The sequence below is a fragment of the Phoxinus phoxinus genome (genome assembly GCF_949152265.1).
Source record: "Phoxinus phoxinus genome assembly, chromosome: 3".
Taxonomy (NCBI): Eukaryota; Metazoa; Chordata; class Actinopteri; order Cypriniformes; family Leuciscidae; genus Phoxinus; species Phoxinus phoxinus.
The window spans coordinates 20,924,940-20,950,813 of NC_136878.1; the positions used below are offsets into that span (position 1 = coordinate 20,924,940).

Sequence of the window (25,874 nt, forward strand, 5' to 3'; positions counted from 1 at the left end):
GCATTATGCTTGTCAATGTCAAGTGAATGATACAGTAATAAAGACAACAAAGCAGGGATATGAAATAACTAAATAAAACTTTAATTATTCTAGTTGCAAATGTACATAAATTGCACAGCCACAATTGTATAGGTCTTAACATGGACACATTTCTCTGTACATTATTATTCTTGTCATTGTCCTAAAACAAGGCAAGGGTCCAGCCAATACTTTACTTTAAACATACTTACAAAAATCTTTTCTACAATGATTATAAAACATACAACATATTTTAGGTACTCATTTATAGATTTTATATATTTTCTCTTTATATCATTTATTTCACATAGCTACTATTTCACATTGACTGCTTGAAAAAAACGATGCGCAAATAGTTTCACTTGCAAAATTTTCCTAAACTTTGAGAACTGAAGCCAGATAAAGACACATCTGATGAAAAGAACTGAGACGACGGCAAAAAACTTTTTGTATTTAATAATTTTCTAAAGTACTATTTTTTGACTCCCTAGTAGCTTCCCATGTGGATGAAAATAGACATAATGACTCTGCAAAACCTCAGACCTCATTAAAATCAGAACATGAACAAACAGAGAAGTTGACAGCCGCTGCGTCTGAGAGAAAACTTGTGAAAAATAAATATTGGTTCCCTTTTGTGCAACAACACGAGCCCCAAGCCGAGTTTAAAAGTTGATCAGATGCATTTTAAATGACCATAGACACTGATCTGCCTTATTTAGACAGTGCTGAAGCATTTAGCACATGCAAAGCTACTTTACCAGGGCATCAAACGAGCATGTGATTGGTTGAGGTATCTAACGCAGTCCAATTGTTAGTCTCATGACATTTACACTGCATGTGCACGTTTGTTTGAGTTGAAGGATTTAGCGTTTGGCTACAATGCTACGAATGATAATGCTACAAATAAAACTAATGACAAATCAGAGCTTCACTGGATTAATAATAACAATGAGCACCTTGAGTTTGCTACATGTTCATGGAGTGAAGTAAACCCAGGTGGACACGAAAAAGTGCATAGTCTTCTAAGCATTTGAGAAGCTGGGGCGACAGATGCGGTTTGTGCTTGTTAGATTGTTGCCTCTCAATCAGATCTCAGACACAAATCAACCAATGTAACACCGTCATTCACTCTAGAGTAACCGTGAACGTTGCTTTATATATATATATAATATTAACTTATTCACAATCACAGAGCTCATATCTAGAGACATTTTCCATTAAAAATAACATCTCTATCTTACATGTCCCATGACAGGTTGTCTTATATGTTTCTGTATATTTTTGCAACAAAATCTGGACGTGTCTTGTGTCTAACTTCCTCAAAGACCAACAAGTTAAAGGAAAACAGCAGCTCCACGCGGCACCTCAGTGCCGGACATGGTAAATGCAGAAGAGTTCTCACATACATTATTAAATACAAAAATATACAAACTCTAAATGCTCGAAATGAAAGTGTGCAGCAATTTGGACCGATGAGGCAACACGTAAAAATAAACGCACATGTACAAAAGAATTAAACAGGCTTAAAAAAGGAGAAAAAAAGAAACACCAATGAAGAGAAAATGCAAAAACTCAAAGCAAAACTCTCCCAAACAATGTAGGAAGAAAACACGAGATTAAACAAGGCAGTTTTCGAAACTTCAAACTAAAATTGGTCTACTGTAGTGTCTAAAACATTCGCTCCGCTCCATCCGAGCAGTTTATGCTAATCTTGGCATATCTAAAAACGGACCCAAAATGACACTTTGTTACAAACATTGTTGAAATTTTTTTTTGTCAAGATTAAAATTCAGAAAACCTGTGAATGGAGAATGTAAAATATATACTTTTTTTTTTAAATCTATGCACATTAAAATCTATCATAATGTCCATCTGTACTGTAAAAACAAACAAAAAAATATTTCAGATGCAACATTTTAAGGCTTCTCATGATGGAGAGACAAAGTGCACTATGTAGGGAGAAACAGAAGCAGAAAGTGATCTAATAAAAGAGGATATGGAGGAGAGCGCTAAATTCTCCACAAAGAGTTGCTCATTCTGTAGTTTCAGTCGTTTCTTATTAAAGTAGAGACCATTATAAATAAATGAGACAAAATCTAGTTTCTTTTTTTAAAGGCTGTATGAAAACACCTATTTTTTTTAAGCATGTAAAATGACTTTTTTTTGTTGCAGACTAGAAGGTTCTAATATCTGTATAATGTCACCAAGTCAGCTGTATTGTTTTTTTCTTTTATATTTTACAGTTAACTAGTGAAACACGAATGAAAGTCTAGTGGTGTGTCCTAACATGAAGTACTTGAACAGTAGTCTCACCGGCGGATGTTTCTCTCCACACTTCCAAACAATGGCTTTGCCAGCCGCTGAAGGTCGGTTCAGTATCCTCACCTGCAGAACATCTGCACCTGCTCCTGTCCTCTGTCTGCATTGTGTTCAGCAGTTGGAGCTGTTGCGGAACTCCCCGTTTTCTGTGATCTGCAGCTTGGTGGGGTTGGTGGGAGAGATGCCGTTCCTCGTCTGCATGCTGTAGCGCTCTTTCAGCTGGGACAGGGCGCTCATTAGCCTCGCGTTAGCCGCGTCCAGAGATGCTATCCGTTTCTCCTGCAGAGAGGGATAATCGTAAATCCTATGAAAATAACACCAGCAGTTTCAGCAGGTACAAATAATTTTTTATAAGTAATTGTTTGGATGGTAACAAGTAGAGAACGGAAGAAAATAAACATGCCCTGGTGAACAATGAATCCAGCCCAGAGGCGGATCAAGTGATTTTTCGGGGACTTTTTAAACGTCACCAGCTTTTAGGTTCTCATATTAAGTTCAGCTCTGCTGCCAATGTATTAACTGACACATTTATGTATCTGAATTATGATGATCTCCAAAGTTTATTTACTGAACATGAGTATGCACAAGATATTCAGTTTAGTCAATCTCCAGTCAAGCAATGCCAACAGGTCTGAACACTCAATGTGAATAGCTGAGAAACCATGTTCACCCATGTTGTTCAATAACAGCTGTATGTTTATCACTTTGTACGATGAAAACACGTTTGAGACTCTTTTCTTAAACAACTTTTTTGGAAAAGGGATGATTCGTTCTACTAAGCAAAATTGATTGTAAATCAATGATAAAACTGTGTTGGAGGATAATCACAAATAACATCACGACTGTGACGATCTGGCTTATGTCTGTGACCAAATCCCAGCTGTGATGTTGTCTGTGGTGACACTCAAACTCAAGTGTTTAATTGCTTGTTTCTCTCCTAACACATGTACATAAAAGGAGCAGAAATGAACCAGTTGGTTTCCTTGGAAAACATACATAAAATGCATATGCATATTTCCTTGAATTGTAGTATTAGGACGTCTGTTTTGTTCAGATTTTAGCGGGTACACATCAGGAATACAGATTTGGAATATTATTTTAGTCGGCAGAGATTTCCACAGCCTTCACTGTGGGACAGTGAATATTAACATGAATGATGATTAATGATGCAGATTCTGTCACCAACACTTACATTTCGTTTAACAGAAGCATTTGTTTCTTTAGAAAAATACGGCATAGTTTCCCTAAGGGGTTTTATTTAACGACAGGGGGTTTGTGAGATTGTGAAATTGAATTGCCAAATATGCACTACCGCTCAAATGTTTGGGATCAGTAAGATTTTGATTGAAATAAATTAATACTTTTATTCAGCAGGGATGCATTAAATTGATCAAATGTGACAGTAAAAACGTACAAAAGATTTATAAATAAAAATAAATGCTGTTCTTTTGAACTGTCTATTTATCAAATAATACTGACAACATTATATCAGTTTCCACAAATATTAAGCAGCATAACTGTTTTTAACAACGATAATAATAAGACATTTTTATTGAGCATCAGCATATTACCGGTAGAATCATTTTTGAAGGATTCGTGTGACACTGAATACATTTCAGCTATGCCATCACAGGAATACATTTCATTTGAAACGTATTAAAGTTGAAAACAGTTATTTTAAATTGTAATATTTACTGACATTTATACTAAATAAATTCAGCCTGGTGAGCATTAGAAACTTCTTTCAAAAACATTGAAAGCCTTACAGACCCCACACTTTTCAACAGTGCTGTAATTGAATAATTTGTATATCTTACATACAAGGATAGTGAGAAAGGAAAGAGGAACGACTGGGAGAAGGATGAGACATTGACAAGAAAGCTACTTACCGCTAATCATTTATTTCTCGAATAATTGGATTCATTATTATGCTTTATTCAACTAATTATTAGAAATGAGTATTAAGTTTCATGCAATTTGACTGGTATTGTGTCAACTACTGAAATGTTGGTGTGTTGACAACCCATAAATTAAATAAAATACTACTTTTTATTTATTTATTTATATCATTTAGAAATTAGTTTGGGAACTAGCTTTTAAGTCTGGTATAGACATACCTGCGCATCAATGATCTTCTGTTTGGAGTCAACCACTGCCTGCATATCAGAATGATCCTTCTTTAGCTCTTCCTCCACAGACATCAACCTGCATCAACACAAAACAAACACACACTCAGTCCAGCTTCATATATCCTCCCATTCTGTCTTTGATCTGGAGCTCAAGGCCATAAATAGCTGCCCCATAACATCAGTTTTGGAGGAAAGCAGCTCAGTAAATTCTGCCTTGAGGAAAGCTAAAAGTCTCTAAAAGCTCTCTGACTTCTCAGATTGCCACTAACACTATCCGCTGAAAGCAAAATGACACTCAGCATCAGAGGCATGTCGTGGACTTCTGAAAGGCAAAGAGCCCTCTCTGTGCTTGTTCAAAGTAAATTCATGCTCTAACCCAGTCAGTTAAGTTTCCTTTTATCTGACTCAATGACTATATGAAAAAGGGAACTTGTGTTCATCCATTTCCACCAGTTTTACCCATTCAGGCCAATTTGTGGACCGGTTGTGAACTCGATATTGACAGTGTAATCAGCCAATCAGAGTGCTCTGGAAGTTTTTGCCTGCCTTTCTTCTGGTTTAGACTCTCTTCATAATACAAACTCCAACCTGCTTATGATGCCCTTCATCTGCAGATCTTTGTCTTCCTGTTGCCGTCTCAATCTCTCCTCCGACTCGTCCAGCCGGGCCTGATACTCCAGCAGCATCTTCTGCGCCTGTTCTTCCTGTCCCTTCAGCCGGGCCTCGTATTCCTCCAGCCTCTGCACCGACACGCGCAGCCGGTCCTGCAGCACACTGATCTCTGCCTGATACTGCAAGACATGGATCTTTATGTCTTTCATGTTGAGCCTCATTATAAGTTGCAGTCAGCACTAAACGTTGAGATGTGAGTCATACAAAGAAAAAAAATCCCTGTACCCTATATGTGGCATTAGGTGTGGTGTGTCTTTTGTACACTATTGTAAAAGTGGACTATTGGTAACTTTTCACAATAAGGTTGCACTTTTTAAACATTAGTTATTGCATAAAGTGTCATAATCATAATTTTTTTTACAGCACGTTAATTTATACATTTCCTTTTGTTCATTGTTAATTGCAACTTGCAATGTTCAAAAATGTATTAATATATGTAGAAATTAACATTAACATACATGCAGATTAATAAATGCTATAAAAGTCTACAACATACTAATGACAAACTCTGTTTGGCACAGTGTTATTGTTAACTAAAACAATTACAAATAAAAACAAATACATAAATATTAGATGAAAAGTAAACTTAGAATATTAGAAATGTTGTAACTAAAATACAATTAACTTAAGTACAAAATTACCAAAACCTGAATATGAATATTTAAAAACAACTAAAATTAATCAAAATGACAAAAGCACAACACAATTACTAAAACAAACTAAAAATATCTAAATAACAGCTCATTACAATATATATATATAAATACTATAAGAGTACACACACACACACACACACACACACACACACACACATATATATATATATACATATATATATATATATATATATATATAAATAAACGACAATGGCAGAGTTACTGCCTATGTTCCACAACAGTCTCAAGATGCAAGAAACAGAAAGAATGACAGATGGACAAGGAATGAGGACCGCAAAAATAGGAAGCAGGCTATTATCTCTCTCTCTCTCTCTCTCTCTCTCTCTCTCTCTCTCTCTCTCTCTCTCTCACATACAAACGTCTGGTAGCACTCGTAGAAATTTATTCAAAGAACTGTGAAATTTCTGCACCACACCACTAGTGGCACCAAACGGAATTGCAAACAATCGTACAACCTCTTCCCTATCTGCCATTGTTGAAAAAGTATCACCGAGCTCTTCAGGTCAACCTACAGATGGTTTAGAGTTTCTGCTCATTAAACTTGGATTTTACCATAATAAAAACGACACATTTCACCTTTAACTGCATTCAGAAACACCTAACTCAGAGCTGAATGTTGGATCACTGACACTGAGAGAATCCTATTGTCTGAGTGAAATGACTGCAGGATGATGATTCATTTCCTATCTAGAGAGTGTTTGCATGAGCTGAAATCTCATCTCTGCTGCTATGGTGTGTGGGTGGTCAGTTACCTTTTCAGCTTGTGTGTGCTCATCTCTGCAAAGCTCCGTCTCAGACTCCTGCTCTATATATGGCACATTCATCAACCAGGCAGCAGTACGGTCCAATGCACTAGGGTTCACTGGGGACGGGGCCTATGGGACACACACACAAACACACATACGCATGAATAAACTGAAGATGAAACACACACTCACACAAAGAAGTCATGCCAGGGGCATCGCATTCCTAACAGACAACATAGACAAGCAGACATGATGACACTTAGCATGACGTAAGGCTGAATAGAAAGAACATGTATGAAATATGAGCATGATTAGCTATAATAACGTGCTGAGTTAGAATACATTACAAATAAGAGGTCATTTTAGTGGCTATTTTTTATGATGACATCACACAATTTCCATTATAGTCCTCAACTATGCTGCAAAAAAATATTTTCTGTATCAGCATTTATGTTTTTTTATCCTTAAAATAAAATTACATCCGAAGCAAAATGAATGTTTTCAGGGAATGCATCTTCAAATTTAAAGTCATAGCTTTGAATTACACTGCGAAAAAAAGTCTCGGTTTCCAGCAAAAATATTGAACCACAAATTTACTCAAGAAGCAAACTTATGCAAGATATTAAGATTTGCTTTCAAAGAGAAGTCATCATGACATTAAAATTTGTTTTATAAAAGCATTTATCATCTTATTGACAATGATTTGACAGATTTCTCCAATCCACTTAAACCCCTCCCCTTTCTTACAATCTCTCTCAAGCTCACATTAAGATCTGCCTCCATCCAATCAACAACTGACGCAGTGGCGGCTCTAGGCCGGGGCTTGCTGAGGTTATAGTCCCACCAGAAATATACTTAGCACCGGCACAGCCCCCTCAAGGATTTCCTAATGATTTTCCTGATTTTTACTCTCAGAATCACTTTCATCAAAAATAATTAAAAAAAAGTCATTAAAAACCTAAAAAATTAAATAATGTTTAATAAATGTTTTAATGTGCCTATAATTGCACGCTCAGGTACGTGGCACGCATTAGTGAGATCATATTAAGCTCCTCATCAACAGTGATCATAATGGAGCGCTATTAAATATGAAGCAAAAGACAGCAGACTTCAGACACATCTTGGAATAGCTCAGAAGATAACAACTTGTAATCTGCTATTGGTGAATAGCTACCCTTATCTTTTTGAAGATTCACTCACGTTATAAACGTCAAATTATATAGATTTTAATATGAATTATTGCACTTCGTTCGCCCTAGCCTATGGTGATTTAAAAGAGCATATGTTGTCTTCCATCTTAACATTATTGTTAATGCATTAAACTTGCATCTTTGACTCGCATCTTCTAAAAGAGTAGCGAATCTCCTGATCAAAATTCAGGCAAAGAAGAAGCAGAAACAAGCGATATCATATGTAAGCACATGCATAAGTAAAATAACGATGATATATAAATCAAAACTGCCTAATGTCGACCCAGGTTGAGTTATAGGACTGTGCAAGCTTTAGGGGTGTTGATGGATTTCGATCTACTCCATCTATGTTTTGATCATCGTTCTGAATTCGATCTGGATGTACAGTAGTCTTTGACAAAAAAAGTTTTTCAGCTTTTTGCTCAAAATGTTGCGTTTTTAATGAAAATGAGTTGATTAAAAAGGAACGTATCAAGCTAGAATTGTTTTTGTTTTTTTCAAAGCAGAGGGTCTGTTCATTCTTTTGATATATTGCATGTTCATACAACAAAATATTCTGGGGGCCATGAAACTTTTGTGAAAATTATCAAAAATGCTGGTGGTGGCTGGCAACTTAAAAAAATAAATAAAAAATGCTGGCGGGAAAATAATAAACACATTGTTTTTATTTAAAATGTCAAGACTTCTCTTTGACAAGTCCCATAATCCCTTTATGTCTATGGGACTATATGTTGAAAAGTTTAAATAAACCATTATTGGTTTAAAGGGCTGATAATGTGATAATAAAGATGTTTAGCGAAATTGACACCGTACTTAATGATTTTGCAGACTTTACAATGTATAATTTAAGGGGTAAAATAAAAATTACAAGTACAATGCAATAAATGCAGGGCATTGCATTTAGCATTTGCAAGAAACAAATCTAAAAGATAGAATCAAGTCCCCTCCGTATATTTTTATTTTCCGATAATCCATTTCACTCGAATGTACGTCCCAATAAGAAAGAAAAGATCTGCCACTACTTCGGTAGTTTACCTGAGTCAAGAGACGGTCAGCTCATTTCCCATGTCATTAGCTTTCAAACTGGCTTTTTAGCTAATTTTGTCAATGAGGTAATACAAATAATAGTTCAGTGTTATGGAAGATGTTAATATTTCTGCCAAGGTATAATGTGACAGATTCTATAATCAACCACAGTATTCACAGGAAGTCCACAGATGTGACTTTCACAGTCAGAGAAAGAGCCTGGAGGTGCTTTGCGATGTAATAAAAGTGTGCGCACATGTGGTTTCCATAGACACGCTTCCATCAATCACTTCAGGCAATCAATCAATTCCCAAGAGAGAGAACAATGCATTGTGGATATGGGAAATGCCCTTCCTGTCCACTTCACTGTCAAACTGTTGAGAAAAATTACTGCCAGTGGCAACAGTGAATTTCGAAAGGCTGATGATTGGTAGCAAGCTATGCCCTTTGATTATTATTAGAATCAATAACTCAGACCTGCTGCAAGATATACTACGGTACTAGGCTAAGTTTAGATTAAGATATATAATAAATGATCCGGATCATAGACAGAATTAAAAGTCTACATGAAACAGAAATCGTGGTCGTCTTTTCTTTCCTAGCCACTTGTTAAGTTGTGACGTAAGAGGGTTCAAGCCTCCGCTCATTTCAATGGAGGATACAATCTCAACAACCGTTTATGAGCACCATTTATTCATACCAAAAATTTAAGCTAAGCATTTAAAAACACTGTGTACACTGCAGTCTATTTTGACGATTTATAAAGGATGAATCGCTGTCTCCACCTGAGATTTTGCTATGGAAATAAAAGTTAAGGATCCAGATTTTGTTGGTAGTTTACACAGTGAGTGTATATTAGCACCATTTACTATTTGCTTTTGAGTGTTTGTACCTGGAAACGCTGACGTCAGCCTTAACTAGCGGATTGCGATGTATATTTGATTTTGTTCCGGATTGACTGGATTGTTGTTGTTTGCTAATTTGTCCTGTCAGGTTGCTGGAGTGGAGGATTATTGCCCAGCATTTGTGCCGGTGCAGACGTCATCAGAGAAAAGATGTTGTTGCGAGGGAGAGGGAATCTTACTGTTTTTAATTACAGATAACTCTTGAATAAAAAAAATAATCATGAGCTGCGCGACTAAATCATAAACACTGCAATATTCCATAAAAAATAAGAACTGTCAAATTTCATGGTGACTTTAAATGTTCCAAAAAAACATATGAAGAAATGTGTAATCATTAGCATAGTGTCTATTTTTAACTCCACGAACACTACTTTATAAGCTAGCAAACATGTACGCACTTGTTTATGTGGTCCACGATGCTTCGTTTCCGGACTGTCCCCTTTGGAGGAGGAGCTCTGCTGTCGAAGTCTTGCGCCACTTCCAGGCCAATCTGGTGATGATGACATCAACGTGTTATTAGAAGGTCGTGGGTAGGGGGTGGAGTTCAATAGGTTGGGTGGAGTTCGTCCTCTGGGTGCAGTCTGTGTGGGTGGAGGCGGCTGGTCAATACGCCGCTGGGGACCGGAGCTGCTCTGTCGTGGAACCATAGGCTGGTTTCCGTGCTGTGCGTCAGTTAGCGATAATTGTCGTCTCGAGAAATCTCCCGAACGTCTCACAAACTCCTCCCCCACTGAAGCCCCCTGGGTAAGAAAGGTGTGCTTGGTTCCTCCAAGACCCTCTTCATTGTTGCTATGGGAACTGACGGAGCTATGACACTCCGACCCAGAATCCCCACTCGCATTCCCTCTAGCTGATACAGGCAACCCTGCTGCCATCTGGTACACTGGATTCTGAAAGGACAGTGGGGCCAAGAGCTGTGTAGGCCTGCCTGGGGCCCCTTCTGCTCCTGGGGTAGTGGGAGTCTGTCCTGGCCTGTGAAGAGTAGGGCCTCCGGCAATGTTGCCTTGGGGAGTCCGTGCGTTCCATGGAACCATGGTACCCTCACCTAAACCTTCTGAAGTTATCCCTACCGGGATGGCGATGGGTTCCAACGCCCTGGCCGCTTCCTGGAGGTCAACCATGGACAGGCTCTTGCCACCGTTGGCCAGTCCCAGCTCAGGTTCATTGGCCTCAGAGTAACTAGAACTGCGGGCAGGGGAGCCCTGGAGGCCGGAAGAGCGTGTGACGAAGAAGATGTCTTTGTTTTCAGGAGTGGGGGAAGGGAGGCGGGTGAAGTCCGCCGGGCTAGTAAAGCGAAGAGATGGAGAAAAATTAATAATTAAACATGCACAGTATAGAACAGATAAACGGTACACAAATACCAATCAATTTAAAGAAGACAACACATTCTCTATTTGTTCTGAATCTTAGTATGCTGCCTTGTTGTCTCCCAAATGCAGCATCCTTGTTGTTCTTATTCAGGAACATTGTTCATATTCTTATTCTTATGTATTGACATAATTCAGTACATTTTGCAGACGTCATCTGTGTATTGGAATTTATACGGAGCTTACAGTAATGCATTCTGAGATTGTATCTGCAAAGGATGCATGTGATGCTGTCCAAGACGTTATTTTAGAAGGCAGCACAATCTCAAACAATCATTAGACCCTCCTAATATAGTAGCTAGTGTTTGAGAAACAGAAACTGTAATTCTTTCTCAAACAATTATAAATGCCATACTAGACAGCTCCAGACAGGTATAAAACATCAGAGAGAAATGCAAGGTTATTATGCGTCCTTTTCTGTCTTTACTTCCACCCAGACTGTTTATTGTCTGGATATCTGCAAAAAATGCTAATTTATTTCATCATATTCTCCGTCCAGACACCAACCAAGAAGCTCCACTCTATGCTTTCTCCTCACAGCCTCCATCTCTTTTGATCCCCTAACATATTTATCTTCCCTTTCTCTGAATGTGTGTGTGTGTGTGTGTGTGTGTGTGTGTGTGTGTGTGTGTGTACTACAATTACAGGCCTCTCATTCTCTCTGGCTCTCATAAATGTCGGTTGGGAATTAGCAGCGAGCTAGACAGATAAAGATGAGCCGCTCTCTTTAGAAGAGCAGTCTGCTGGATAAAGTGAGGGCACACTCTTAAGAACAGGAATGAGGACGGTCTTAATGGCTGAAAGCGACAGATAACGACGAGTACGTAGGCAATACGGCAATGCTCTTCAAAAGTACAGTCTCATTGCCTGATATAACACTGAGCTCGAAGATGATTGGTTGATTTGTCAGAACACCTATTCAGCATGACATCTACAGCATGTTTTTTTTCCACAGCCATCTACAATTACATACACACTTGATTCTGATTGCTGACAGGTTGTTAACAAATTTGATGCAGTGGATCTGATTAATGGCTTACCCTGGTAGGTCACTGTCGATGGACATCTTTTGTAATCCAGTGGAGATGCTGCATCCAGGGGCTGGAGGGGAGGGCACACGATCGGAGGGAACATTCATCTGTACATTCGGTGGGTTTGTTAACGCTCCATGTACGTCCCTCAATATTCTGGGTAATGGACCAAGCTTGGAGGCAGCACTCTAAGGACATGGATGAAAGATCCCATTGAAAATTAACAAATACCCTAAAGATCTCTTATATCTGTGCAAGACTCTCTATTAGACCCCTTGAGACAGTAGGTAGAAGATAACAGAACATCAATGACTGCATTGAAATGAGTTCCTGGAGCTGAACTGGTAGAGCATGGCACTAACAATGGCAAGGTCACAGGTTTCTTTCTTAGGGAACACGGTTACTGATAAAATGTACATTATAGTTTTAATTAATTTAAAGTTGCTTTGGATAAAAAAAAGCATCATGCAATTTAAATGTAAATGGTGCATCATCACTCAAAAATTAAAAATCGAACCTGATTACTTCCTAAAGTGCTTTATTAGAGATTGGCCGATAATCAACAAATATTTAGCCATAAATGATATCTTTATCTTACTATGAATCTAAACTGCAAAACCTACCTGGTTTCAAGTATTTTCAAGAGTTTTGAGTAACCGGATCTACACAAGATGCGAATGGTGCGACATGACAAAAGCAGATAGAATCTATTTTTATCCTTGATTCTGCCTACACTGGATGCGGTGCGGCCTGACATGACACGACAAATCCGTGAGAGTAAACTGATGCCCCTTTCTATTTCTGATGTACTAAGAACTCATAATAATTCTGATATGAAGAAAAAATGGATTTGCAACAGTCACTTTGTTGCCTCCAATGTAAACAGCCTCAAGCTGCCACGTCCACTGTAGACACAGTGTAAAAAAACTGTAAAGCCATGATTTATTTTGTACATATTTAAATTACAGTTCAAAAGTTTACGGTTAGTATGATTTTTTTAAATAAATGCATTTATTCAGAAAGGATGCATGAAATATTACAAACATGACAGTAAAGACGTTTACATTGTTGCATAAAATCTATTTATATTTCAACAAAACAACTTTCAACTTTTCCGAATGCATTTAATAATGGAACAGGCTAGACCTAGATAAAATCTGACTGATTTAATTTTTTTTAAATTGGCTGATTCTGTGACATTCTGGTTGGCTGAATCCCTCTGGTGTTAAAATAATTATGTTTTATAATCAAAGCATGTTCGTGGATGTATGCCTTAAAATGATAGTGACATATCAATTAACAGTTCTCATGTACATGGAACGTAGCAGGCGACTGTCTCTGACTGCAGTGTGGCCGCCTTAAGGACTAATGGGCTTCCCATGTAGAACTCAAAAACTGAGAGGTCATGAGCTTTCAGAGCATGTCCACTTAACGTGATCTGCATAATTTAACACAAAGTGCTGCAATGAGAATATCCAACATTTACAAATTTAATTTGTAGTGTTTGCATAGTTGTAGGCAGTGTCGGTGCTGCACTGGCATACAGGCACAGGTGAGCTGTATATAGATGTGACTTTGCTCAAACACATTTCTCAAACACATTTAGCAAGATTGGAAGTTTTCTCTAAATGTGGAAAATCTGGGCAAATAAAACAACTAGTTTATATTTAGCATTTGAGGAGGAGGAGGATTAGAAGATACATTCTTTCAAAAATATGTATAAATTAAGATATAAAGAAATAAACACGTGGTGAACACATCTTATGAGGTCTGAACACTAAAAGCAACAAAATGAGGGATTTTAAAGCCTGACTGTTACAGCCTGAAGGCAATTGCTCACATCAGTACACCTACTCAAAGAACACAGAAACTGGAGCAAAACTTGAGAACCTTCTGTGGCATCAAAGTATGACTTGTTTCGTCACAACCCTATCCTGAGTTCACCTACCACTCAACGGCACACGCTGCAATGAAAAAATACGGAAAAAACATGTTCTTAATCAGTATTTTAACCTGTTTCCCAGTACAAAAATAAATCAAAGCATCCTAAATTATTAAGAGGATATAATATATTATATATATATATATATAAATATATAAAGAAGAAGAAAAAATCTAATAAAAGGAATGTCCCCTTTTCAGGATACAGTATTTTTAAAGATAAATTTGTAAAAAATCTAAATAAGCTATACAGATTTTTATTGGAAAGAGATTATACAATGTTTTTCATGCTTTCATGCACCTGTGGAGCAGTTCTTGAGACACTAACCGTTTACAGGCGGCAGACAATTAAGGCCACAGTTCCAATAACTAAAGACTAACTTTTCTACTGACTCTGAAAAACACCAGGAGAAAGATGTCCAGGGTCCCTGATCCCCTCCATGAACAAGCCATAGACCTGGTGCAGGATACATGAGGACTGCAGATGTGAACAGAACAATAAACTGCAATGTTCGTAATGTAAGACATCTTAGACAGTGCTAAAATGGGACAGGAAGGACAGCTGATCGTCCTTGTCCTTGCAGTGCCAAACCACATGTAACCATATGTCCTCACCAGAAATGTTCGAAAACTTGCAAGGGCCATTGGTGGAAGATTGGAGTAACATCTCACAGCAAAAACTGACAAATCTGCTGCAGTCCATGAAGATGAGATGAACAGTAGAGCTTAAAGCAGCTGGTGCCACACCACATACTGACTGATACTTTTGTTAATGGACTCATTATTTTTAGTTTGTCAAATGTTCAGTTTGTTCACTTGTTCAGATTATGTCTCAGTTGTCAAATATTTTTATGTACATACAAATATTTACACATAATAAGAAATTTGCTTGGAAAAAAGCAGCTAAAAAGTGGAAGGACGTTTCTTTTTTTTGCTGAGTACCGGTATATATATATATATATATATATATATATATATATATATATTATATATAAACATAAATTTACTTTAGAAAAATGGCATGAGATATTAAGACTTGTTTTCAAATAATATACAATGATCTGTAATAATATATCTAATATTTGTATATGTATACTTATAAGTATATAATATACTTCATACTCATTTATAAAATGAACAATTGTTTTTTTTTTAAACATACAGTGGTTTCAATAACAAAACTCACAAAAGTCTGCTAGAGGAAATGTGTTTTTGCCCATGTCATAAATGTATGATACATTCTTTTTGTTGTTTTCTTTAACACATTTTTACTGTGAAATAAATAAAAAAAATCAGTGTTTTTGAAGGTCTAAAGTGAAGGAGCACAACACACTCCTGCTGAAAATCTTAACACTACAAAACCAATCAAATGGAGCTGACTGAAGGGTGAAGAGACTAACCTGATCCATTTGGGACACCACCTCAGCTAGCAGCGAGTGCAGGGTGGAGAGCTCACGGCCCAGGTCAATATACCCCTCGAAGCCTGCCGTATTTGAGATGGTCTCTGGGTTGGAGATCTCCAGCAGGAAGCGCTGCATGTTGGTCCACTCCTGCTCTAAGAACTGATTCATGAAGGACATGTACTCCTCCTTATTACCAAACCTGACAGAAAGTGAGAACAAGAATGACTCGTTGATGAATTTATTAACTCAACACTATAATCATAATTATATATATTAACTGAATTTCATTCATGAATAGTATTTTGCTCAGAACAACATGAAAAGCTATCAAAGGGAACTCATTCCTCAGCTCCATCATGAAACCTTAAAACACTCTCTCCCTACCCAATCACACACACTCACAATGGAGTAAATAAAATCCTTACTTGGTGAAGTTTGCAAGGTTCTGTGTAACCTTGGCGATAAGAGTGAGTGTGCGTGCAGTGCGGTCGTCTGGGTACTCCTGCGTCAAGTTGAAGAGAGAAGGCGACATGATGGCCGGACAGAGAAAACGCAAAAACAATGAGGCGCTGATAAGACGCTCGCTGATATCCGGTCGCCCTCTGTTACCACATTCATGTCTCCACGATGCAAACACTTCTTTAAGTTCCCTTGGAAACACACTGTTGAGGAATGGAGAGTTGAACATGGAATTTAGATGGAAAAAAAATGAACCTGACACAACAATAATCAGTTATTCTTACTGGCAAGTAGTTTCACAAACTATGTTTTATCCTTTTGCAAACAACTCCTGAGGGAAAACTTTTTTTTATATTAAACTATTATTCTTTATATGTTGAAACACAGAGTATTAGATCTCAGTGACTGAACCTGTACTTCAGTTATGAAAACGCAAACATTTTTTGCATCGCCACTAAAAGTGTTCAAAAAGGGTATCATGTTATTTGTATAAAGCAAAATAATTGTATTATACTACATACTTACAAACCAATAACTTTAATCACCATAATCAAAGCTTATCTGTGTATAACTGGATTTTATTTGGTACTTTAATATTAATAATTATGCTTAATTCTCATCCTTAATTTTATACCTCTATACTCCTATCATGTATTGTCTCTTTAGTTTTTTTTTTACTTTAAGAGAAAGACCTGAGACCAAGTTGATACTTAACAGAAACATAACAGAGAAAAAGTGACATCTGAGCAATAAAATCCATCGCTGGTTCAGATCAACAGCCAGCTGTGAAGGGCATATTGTAGTTACCGGTAAGACTCAATGATCTTGCAGAAAGCCAGCTCACAGCACATCCTGAGGTTGCTCTGATGTTCGGGTAGATCACTAGATGAACATTTGGATGGGTCCACCTCACAGTTCTCATCAGACTCATACAGAGCCTTTATAAACTCCCCTATAGTGCATGAAAGAGAAAATACATTTAAGACAAAGGCGTTAATAAATAAATCCTGTGTAACGTCTAGTTGTTTAAACAGAAATAGTATTTTTCAGGAAATCAATAAAGAATGCAGTCATATGTTGATTCATTTTGACATGATTTTGTATTTGGCAAAAGAATGCTTGCAATCCTAAATGTCAGCAAGGGAACCTGCTGTACAGCCCCCGTCATCTTTCATACAAACAAACAAACACTCTCACAATTATTAGCAGGGATGAACATCAGCACACCTGAGCTTATCGCTATTCTAAGCCCTTTCCGCCATGAAGCAACTAGTGAAAGTTCTCAAGTTATCTGACTCAGAACTAATGAGAAAACCCATCCTGGGAATATACAACAACCTTTTTGTCGATCCCAAACAAACAGCACAGCCAGATCCCACTCCACAAAGACTCAGAGCAGGTACTGGTCGATTTTTCCCTCTCTGTTCCGTTGCGCATGAACGCATCAGGGAAAAATCTAACTAGTGTAGCATAAACCATGTGGACGTCCAACTGATCCAGAATGGAAGAGGACTCCTCGTTTTTTATCTTCCTTTTAGAAACTAACCAGATGTGCAGTGATGGTAGTATATATATATATATATATATATTATTTATGTGTTTAGCATTTATTTGAAACCCAACATATTTTGTGACATTTTATAATGTCTTTACTGTCACTTTTGATCAATGTAATGCCTCCTTGCTGAATAAAAGTATTAATTTCTTTCATAAAATAAAACAATTACTGACCCCAAACTTCTGAAAAGTAGTGTAACTTGCAATGGGAACATGGATGGGAAGTTGAGTATTATTGTTGTCGTATGGACATACAGCAGTGGTTCCAGCAGGTGGATACAGCTGACTTCCCAGTATTGTCACGCACTATAATCTCACTACAAAGCAGTCACATAGTTCTGGTCAGTAAACCCCATATTGACTGGAAAGGTCAGAGGAAAACCCAGATAACTCATTCAAGGCCACAAATATGACACTAACCGCTCAAATGTCCAGTCTAATCAAATAACCAGTCGGATAAAATCCCATCATCAATATCTGCTGACAAACAAGAGTCCTTCAATGGTAAAGCAAAAATAAAGCACGTCTTGAAAATCAACTGATTTACCATAATATGTAATACAATATGAACATCTTGTGCAATCTGAGCTCATATAAATGGCATTTTAGTAATGGCCAATAAAGAGACTAAATGACAGAAATGTAATACCACAAATCCCTTAAGGAAGTTGGATTACCGTCTAGCTCAGAAGGTTTGTGTACATATGTGGATGTGTGTGTGTTTGTGTGAATGTGTTCTAGCTATCAGTCTATTTTTGCAGTCGTTTATCTAATTAATTTATTATTTAGTTCACCAAAGTAATCATGTGTTTGGAAGTGACAATGAACAATCAAGAAAACACGTAACGACTCATACAGCATTACTAATTTTCAAAAGAACTAAACATAATGGACCTTAGTTTTTACTCTGTGATTGGTGTTTTCGGTGTTATCTTGTCACTCAATTTGAAAATGAGATCAGTTCGAACAATTGAACCACAAGACACTGAAAAAAACCCAGCAATGTGCTGAAGTAATTGATTGCTCTATCTCTCGAGAACTAGAGTAGATGAAATGACCAAAAGGTCCATCCCTTGCGCATATATGCTATTTATGTAACCATGTGGTGTAATCTGCTCTCTTTACTGTCCTTCTCTGGGTCTGATGTCTGAGGGACTTAGTCAGTCTTTAGGAGTGAACTGTTTAATAATTCAGCAGCACTTCACAAGTCACATTTATCTAAGAAAAACAACTATGCATTATTCACTATCACTACCACCAAATGGCTTCTTAATGCAAATCTAAAGAGAGATTCACTCTCTTTGGTGTATTCACTCACATTCACACGTACAGTACGCTTATTAGATTCCCCAAAGTCGATATTAATACACATGTGAAATTTGCAGAGTGTATTTTTGTTTTTCAGATAAATTGCTAGTCCAGACATTTCAACATTTTATTCCTAAAATAAGGAGGTATTAATAAACACAGGCCTTATCGTACACAAAGTGAGCCAACAGCAAAGAGGTTGGATATGTGTGTGCATGTTTGTGCGCGTTTTCACGGCTATTTAATCTTATCGAAAAGGAATACGGGGAACCACAAAGTAGACTTTGGAAATGTCTCTATGTTTCTAGTGTTTGTTCTGGACAGACAGTTTGCGCTGATAAAATTTCCCCTAGTATTATATAATTATATTAAATAATGTATTTATTTTGGTGATCCTGTCACTTTGTTACCTGGAGGTGGTCATAACAAATGGTACAGATATGATGTCAGAAAATAACACACACACACAAGCTCTTACCCAGCGCGTCTTGGAGATATTTCTGTCCGACCAGTTTGAGGTACTCCTCGATAGCTTTAGTGCCAAGAGTGTTTTCTCTGAAGATCAGGTGCTCATTCTCCCCGCATCGATCCACTTCCGACATCATCAGATCCGTCAGGAAGTCCTATACAAAAACACACAATCACAAAAAAACATGTTGATCTGTGAGAAAATGTACTCTTAGTAAAAAAAAAGAAAAGAGAGCAGAGTAGATGGAGAGATTGTGTGGAGGGTCTGCAATCGAAGCGGTTGTGCTACTGATGTCTTTCAGTACATGAAAGAAAAGAAAAAGAAAAGGAAAGGGAGATGCTAGTGCTGAAGTGAAAGCTGCTCCGATCAAAGCTATCTGACAGGGAGCCTATCCAAACCAGCAAATGGGAGTTAGACAGAAAAATATCTGTCTACTTGCTCATGACATGTGATGCGCGCGCACACACACACACACACACACACACACACACACACACACACACACACACACACACACACACACACACACACACACACACACACACACACACACACACACACACACACACACACACACACACACACACACACACACACACACACACACACACACACACACACACACACACACACACACACTGAGCGCAGTGTCCTAAAAAAGATTCAGTGTGTGTCTCAGCCTCTATCTACAGTAGTGAGTCATGTTTGGCTCCACGTAGAAAAAAAAGTCTGTGGAAAAAAAACTAATATCATCATGTCATTCTGATTATAGAACATATCTCCCCATAATTCATGTAACAAAACTCTCTTCTCTTTCTCACTAAATGTATCCCACTCTAATCTTTCTTTTAGCCACTCTCCTCGAATCCTATTTCGCTCAGTGTTACTGTATATGGTTTTTATTCAACACTTTTGTTGTTTTGGTCAACACTGCCTAATGCTAAGGAAAGAAGCATTATCAATGTCCTATGCCCAAAACAAAGCAAGAAACTAACTTATTAAAGTTAAGTGTGCATGATTCAACAAAGGACATTTTGGTTAAAACATCATTGTATAATGCAATACAAGTTTTGTATACCAGCACATCTTGTGTTATTGGGCCCTAATTTAATGATCTGAAACGCAAGTATCAAACGCGAAACGCAAGTAATTTTGTGGGCGGATCTCGGGCGCTGTTGCTATTATACCGGCAGGATAAATGAGTTGGTCTAAAGTAGCGACATTACTCATAGGTCTGGTTTGGGCGTAACATGCAATAAACCAATCAGAGCGCCATCTCACATTCAGGAGAGCAGGCACGCTTGTTTAAGAGCAGGCGCGCTTGTTCCATGGCGGATAGCTATTATAACGGCGGATTTGCCAGGCGCACGCAACTTACATGATGGTAAAGGTGATTTTGCAGTCTTCAGAATTGTGTTTCCTGGTTCTTGACGGACAAACCACTTTGTTAGATGTCCTTATATACCTATGTGTCTTGCCACTAACAGGTTTGATCCGTCATTACTAGCCTGAATAATTTTGGTAAATGTGTAAGCTAGATTTATGCTTATTTTTTCACATCTTCATGGACACCACAATGATTTATCTCATGTGGTAATATTTTTCCTTGTAATTATGTATGGTTTGCAAAAATATGAACTGCTGCGTCTGTGTAGATGAGAGAAGCAAAGTGTATGCACGTATGCATGTATGTGCACGCTACATTATTGCCAAGCATGCGCCCTTAAAATAGCATCTGAATAACGCGCCACAGACTTTACTTTAGACTAGGTTTTTCAGAGGTCTGTACAGGGATTAAAGACCAAGCCTGGCACATCAATGAGACCCTGTAACCCCCAAACCAGAACCTGAAGTCATTCATTATTTACATTATTACATTCATTACTCATTACTTTCTTCTTCTTATAGATCCAGATGCAACAGCTCCTCCACTCAACCTTGATAGTAAATGAGTTACTGTATATTAAAAGCAAAAGGGGTTTGGGGTCAGAAAGATTTTCTAATTTCTAAAGAAACTAATATATTATAAACATTATTTAAGCAAGGATGCATTCAATTGATAAAAAATTACAGTAAAGAAATGTATAATGTTACAAAAGATTTATAATAAATGCTGTTCTTTCCATTCATCAAATAATTCCGAAATGTTTTATTATGGTAATCGATTCAGCATATTAGAATGATTTCTGAAGGATCCTGTGACACTGAAGATTGGAGTAATGATGCTGAAAATTCAGCTTTAAATCACAGGAATAAATTGTGTTAAAAATATTAAAATAGAAAGCAGTCATTTTAAATTGTAATAAAATTTCACAATAGTACTCTTTTTTAGTGTATATATTTTTTTATCAAATAAATTCAGGTGAGTAATATAAATTATATATATATGAATATAATATAATGTACATTTTATTTATTCATAAATAAATAAAAAATGATTGACCAAAAACTCTTGAAATGTATATATATGTATACATTTAGGATACTAGAACAGTTTGTCAAGTCTAAAGCTCAGTTTGAGTAGCACCGCTCCATTTACGGTAAATGTGGACAAATATTTGGCCACCAATGTAGAATTTCATAGAAGTATTATTTTTCCATATAATTACTGAGAGAACATTTCATATCAGAGGAATCCTAAAAATGCAAAGACTTAATAATAAGGTATTATGTAAGTCAAAACAAAAGCATTTGTTTGGGATACAGGAGTAAGGGAGTGTGGGTAGTGTGGATGTACGGTGACCTCAGAGCTTAAAAATCCTTCATGAGCGTTGATGCAGGGAACAGTCACCATGGTAACTGGCCCGGACTATTTCCAGGTTTTGCATGATCGTAGAAATCCTGACTGTAAAGTAGTGGCTCTGCCATCATGTGTCAGATTCCAACCTCTAACATTTTCTAACAATTTTTACCTTATCTTACAATTATAAGCTTATCTAAGTTTTTTTTTTTTCCCAGACGCACGTATTATACACCTCGCATTGAGCCATTGAAACAAAAATGTGAGGTGCCATTTCACAAAGAAACAAAGGATGCTGTGATTGACAGCTAAATAATCCCATTGTTATTTTTTTTAAAGAAAATAATACACAATGCTGTTTTATGGCGGGTAAGAAATATGCTTGGCAAATTTTAACCAATGGCAGTTTTTGCCAGAAAAGCACATTTTGGACGCTGCATACAAACAATCCTCATTATTCTACCTTTTCCCACATTTTAATTCTGAAATGAAATATATAATAATTGTCAAGTTATAAAAGGTATGATCAGCAGAGCCGGAAGAATATCCTCAGCACCATTAAGTCGAGAGCCACACAGATGGAGATCTCATGAGCCTTGAGACCCTCCGCGCACACGCACACGCACACACAGTAGTGGGCACTTTTTAGAAAAGGCCAAGAAAATTGTCCATTACTGTCAGAGTTAATAAGCTAGACTATAGCTCACCCTTAATCAGAACGAGACGAGAGAGAAACACAGGACACGTTAGAGACAAGAGAAAGTGAGGAGAAGACATTTAAGCACAGTGAGACATACATTCAAATCTAAAATGGAAAGGAAAGCAGAAAAACAAAAAATAAAACAGGTGCGTAAAAATAGGTGCTGCGCAGGAAAGCAAAGTCATTGCACAGGGGAACAGAAGAAAACTGAAATATATGTTGCACACAGGAAAGTATATATATAAAGAAAGGATGGAGGGATTAAAATGAAGAGATAAAATCCCTCAGGTCTCTCTGCATTCCCTGGAAGCAAAAACTCATAAAGAAGAAACCATCTGACCGAGACAGCAGTTTGTGAGCTCTACCTGAGAGAGAGAGAGAGAGAGAGAGAGAGAGAGAGAGAGAGAGAGAGAGAGAGAGGGAGAGAGGGAGAGAGGGAGAGAGGGAGAGAGGGAGAGAGAGAGAGAGAGAGAGAGAGAGAGAGAGAGAGAGAGAGAGAGAGAGAGAGAGAGAGAGAGAGAGAGAGAGAGAGAGAGAGAGACGGTCAGTGGTCCCCAGTTTGAAAGCGGCTTAATGAACATGTTAAATAATGTCTTAATGAAAATGTGAAATTCAGAAGGGTTTGTGTTCAAGGTTCATGTTCAAGGGAAGGAAATATCAGGGTATTTATTTATCGATAAATAAATAAATGTAGTTTTTCAATAGTACCATAGTACTCAGCATTAAGTATTAATATTGAACTAAATGAATGTGTTCAATAGCTTTTCCATTTTAGCATAAACTACTAAACCGTTGGTATCATGACTACCCCACCTCAAGAGTAAAAATTCACACAAATAATGTTCGCCAGCACAAAACAAAGCAAGAGTCCTATTAAAGTCCATTCTTTGTGCATGACATCTATGAACGTCCGTGTGTGTTTGTGTTAGCCAGGACAGCTGAATGTGACTCGCTATCAGGCCTTTAAATAAAACTAAAGGTCACTGAGACTACAACACACAAACACACACACAGCCTCATTAATCTAAAGACATACGATGATGACTCATTCAGTTGTGTAAAGATATTCTGGGGGAGAGAGACTATTAGCAATGGGAGAGGGAGAGAGGGAGAGAGGGAGAGGGAGAGGGAGAGGGAGAGGGAGAGAGAGAGAGAGAGAGAGAGAGAGAGAGAGAGAGAGAGAGAGAGAGAGAGAGAGATAGAGAGATAGAGAGAGATTGTTGCAAACGTTAAAGTAAACTTTAAACAAAGTAAACTTAAAGTAAATAAAATGCTATTTAAAGTCATCTTTTACGTTCCACAGAAGAAAGTTATACAAGTTTGGACCGATGAGGATGAGTAAATGAAGACAGTTGTAATTTTTTATTTCAGTTGTAAAATTTCAGTTCACTAAACTTCACTGTTCACTACAGACATTTCTAGTAATACAATGATCCTGGAATTCAATGGAATAAAATGGTAAGCTAATGACTCATTGAATAATTATTAATTACTTAATTAATTTGTTAATTACTTTAATATATAATGAACATATTATTTCCTACTTTGATAAAAAAAAAACTAAAATATATTAATGTAAAGTAAATACATGTAAAGATACATTAATAAAGATGGTTGTATTTTTTGGGGGAACAAATATTGCACATATTGCTGCTGACTTTGAGAAATTATAGTGTCAAATCTATCGCTATCCTGATATTATGCATGATTAGTGCTAGATAATTCGCTTTATTTAACTGCAAATGTGAAATGTCCAAAGTGGGCTTACAAAGTGCATGTATACCATTTAATCCCACAATCCATGTAAGCCGTTTATATATTTCTCTCCCACACACAGGAGATGAGCACTAAACTTTGTCAGGCACACAATAATTCAACATGACCTACTGAAAAACAAAAGGGAGCGATCATTAAATGTCAAAGATGAATACCTTTCCTCCAATTTCATCATTACTTGCGTGTCATTCTCAGCACATTTCTCTTTTGATCTAAAGGCAAGCTGTAAACTGAAACACTAGTTGTTATCTCGCCCCCTCTCCAGCTTAAAAAAAAAAAGAGGTCAGAGAAGGTCAGATGCTATTTAGCAGACAGACGAAAGGAGGGTCGAGAGAGAGCGAGAGAAAGCGTACGCTGTAATGTATGTGTGAGTGTGTGAGAGAAGTCAAATCTCACAGAAGCGATGAATTCAGCTCTCAGTCTACCCACACGCTATAACCTTGAGTTTCCTCTATTGCATGTGTGCAAATATGCGTATGATTCTGTTCTGCGCAGCTGTGCGCGCTCACGACCCTCAGTGAAATGTAGAAATGCTCTGCTAATGAAATGCTAGGCTGCGGGGCAGCTTTATCCAGTGTGCTTTCTGAGATAAAACTGATTGCTGTGCTGTATGACTAAAGTGGGTCAAACAGACATCGCTTCAAGGAACACACAACAATATGTCCTCAACATTTACCTTCTTATGCTTGCTAAACAGTCTGCATCTCATCAGCACACCCCACCTAGAAACTGAAAAAGCTGATTTGGGGTTTTATCACATCAGTTTACTTAAATTCAATGAAAAGACTTCAATTGAACTCAATTATGTCTGAATTGTATGTTGTGGGTAGCATATGTTTTATTAGGGCCGTCACAATCATGACCTAACAATTTATTCTGACACAAATTAGTTTTACTATCTCTTTATGAACTCTCTGAAGTGACAAAGTGGTAGTTGCATTGAGTGGACTGTCAATGGAGGAACATACATCTTACATATTTCATTTAACATATCTTAATTAGTGTTTCGAAGATAAAGTAAGTCTTGGGTTTGGAACGACATTTTTAATTTTTGGGTGAACTGACCCTTGAAGAATACAGTAGCATAAATGTGGCCTCATAGCAAACACATACAGTTTGGATTAAAAGACAACACTTTAATAGAGATTTCATGGGGTCTGTAAACACAATGAACACAGAGTGCATCATGGATCACTTCAGAGATAATCAGATGATTATGTAATGATTGCTACAGGCCTATGTTTTGTATTGTGCATGTCAATATCTGGATATTGGGTCTCACGTATTGCAGTCCATGTGATCATCTCTTGTCATCCATAATCACGTGTGTTACAAAAGTGTGCAGACATGACCTCACGATTACATCATATCACAAAGCAGATTAATACCTTGTCTAACCTCAAACTCTTGAGATGCATGAAAAGTGTGTTAAAGTGTGTGT

The 25,874-nt window shown here is 37.4% G+C and overlaps 1 protein-coding gene across 9 annotated transcripts in view; it reads right to left on the bottom strand.

Moving 5' to 3' along the window:
• Positions 1-58: 58 nt before the first annotated feature.
• dab2ipb (DAB2 interacting protein b) overlaps positions 59-25,874 on the bottom strand; it is a 150,195-nt gene continuing 124,379 nt past the window's right edge. For all 9 annotated transcript variants that reach the window (XM_079606670.1, XM_079606671.1, XM_079606672.1 and 6 more), the window contains 10 exons: positions 19,227-19,371; positions 16,691-16,835; positions 15,850-16,086; positions 15,422-15,623; positions 12,090-12,268; positions 10,081-10,966; positions 6,568-6,690; positions 5,055-5,257; positions 4,455-4,542; positions 59-2,616 (listed from right to left, as the gene is read on the bottom strand). In XM_079606670.1, the coding sequence (XP_079462796.1) occupies positions 2,449-2,616; positions 4,455-4,542; positions 5,055-5,257; positions 6,568-6,690; positions 10,081-10,966; positions 12,090-12,268; positions 15,422-15,623; positions 15,850-16,086; positions 16,691-16,835; positions 19,227-19,371 (2,376 nt within the window). In that variant the 3' untranslated portion in view covers positions 59-2,448. The remainder of the gene's footprint in view (positions 2,617-4,454; positions 4,543-5,054; positions 5,258-6,567; positions 6,691-10,080; positions 10,967-12,089; positions 12,269-15,421; positions 15,624-15,849; positions 16,087-16,690; positions 16,836-19,226; positions 19,372-25,874) is intronic.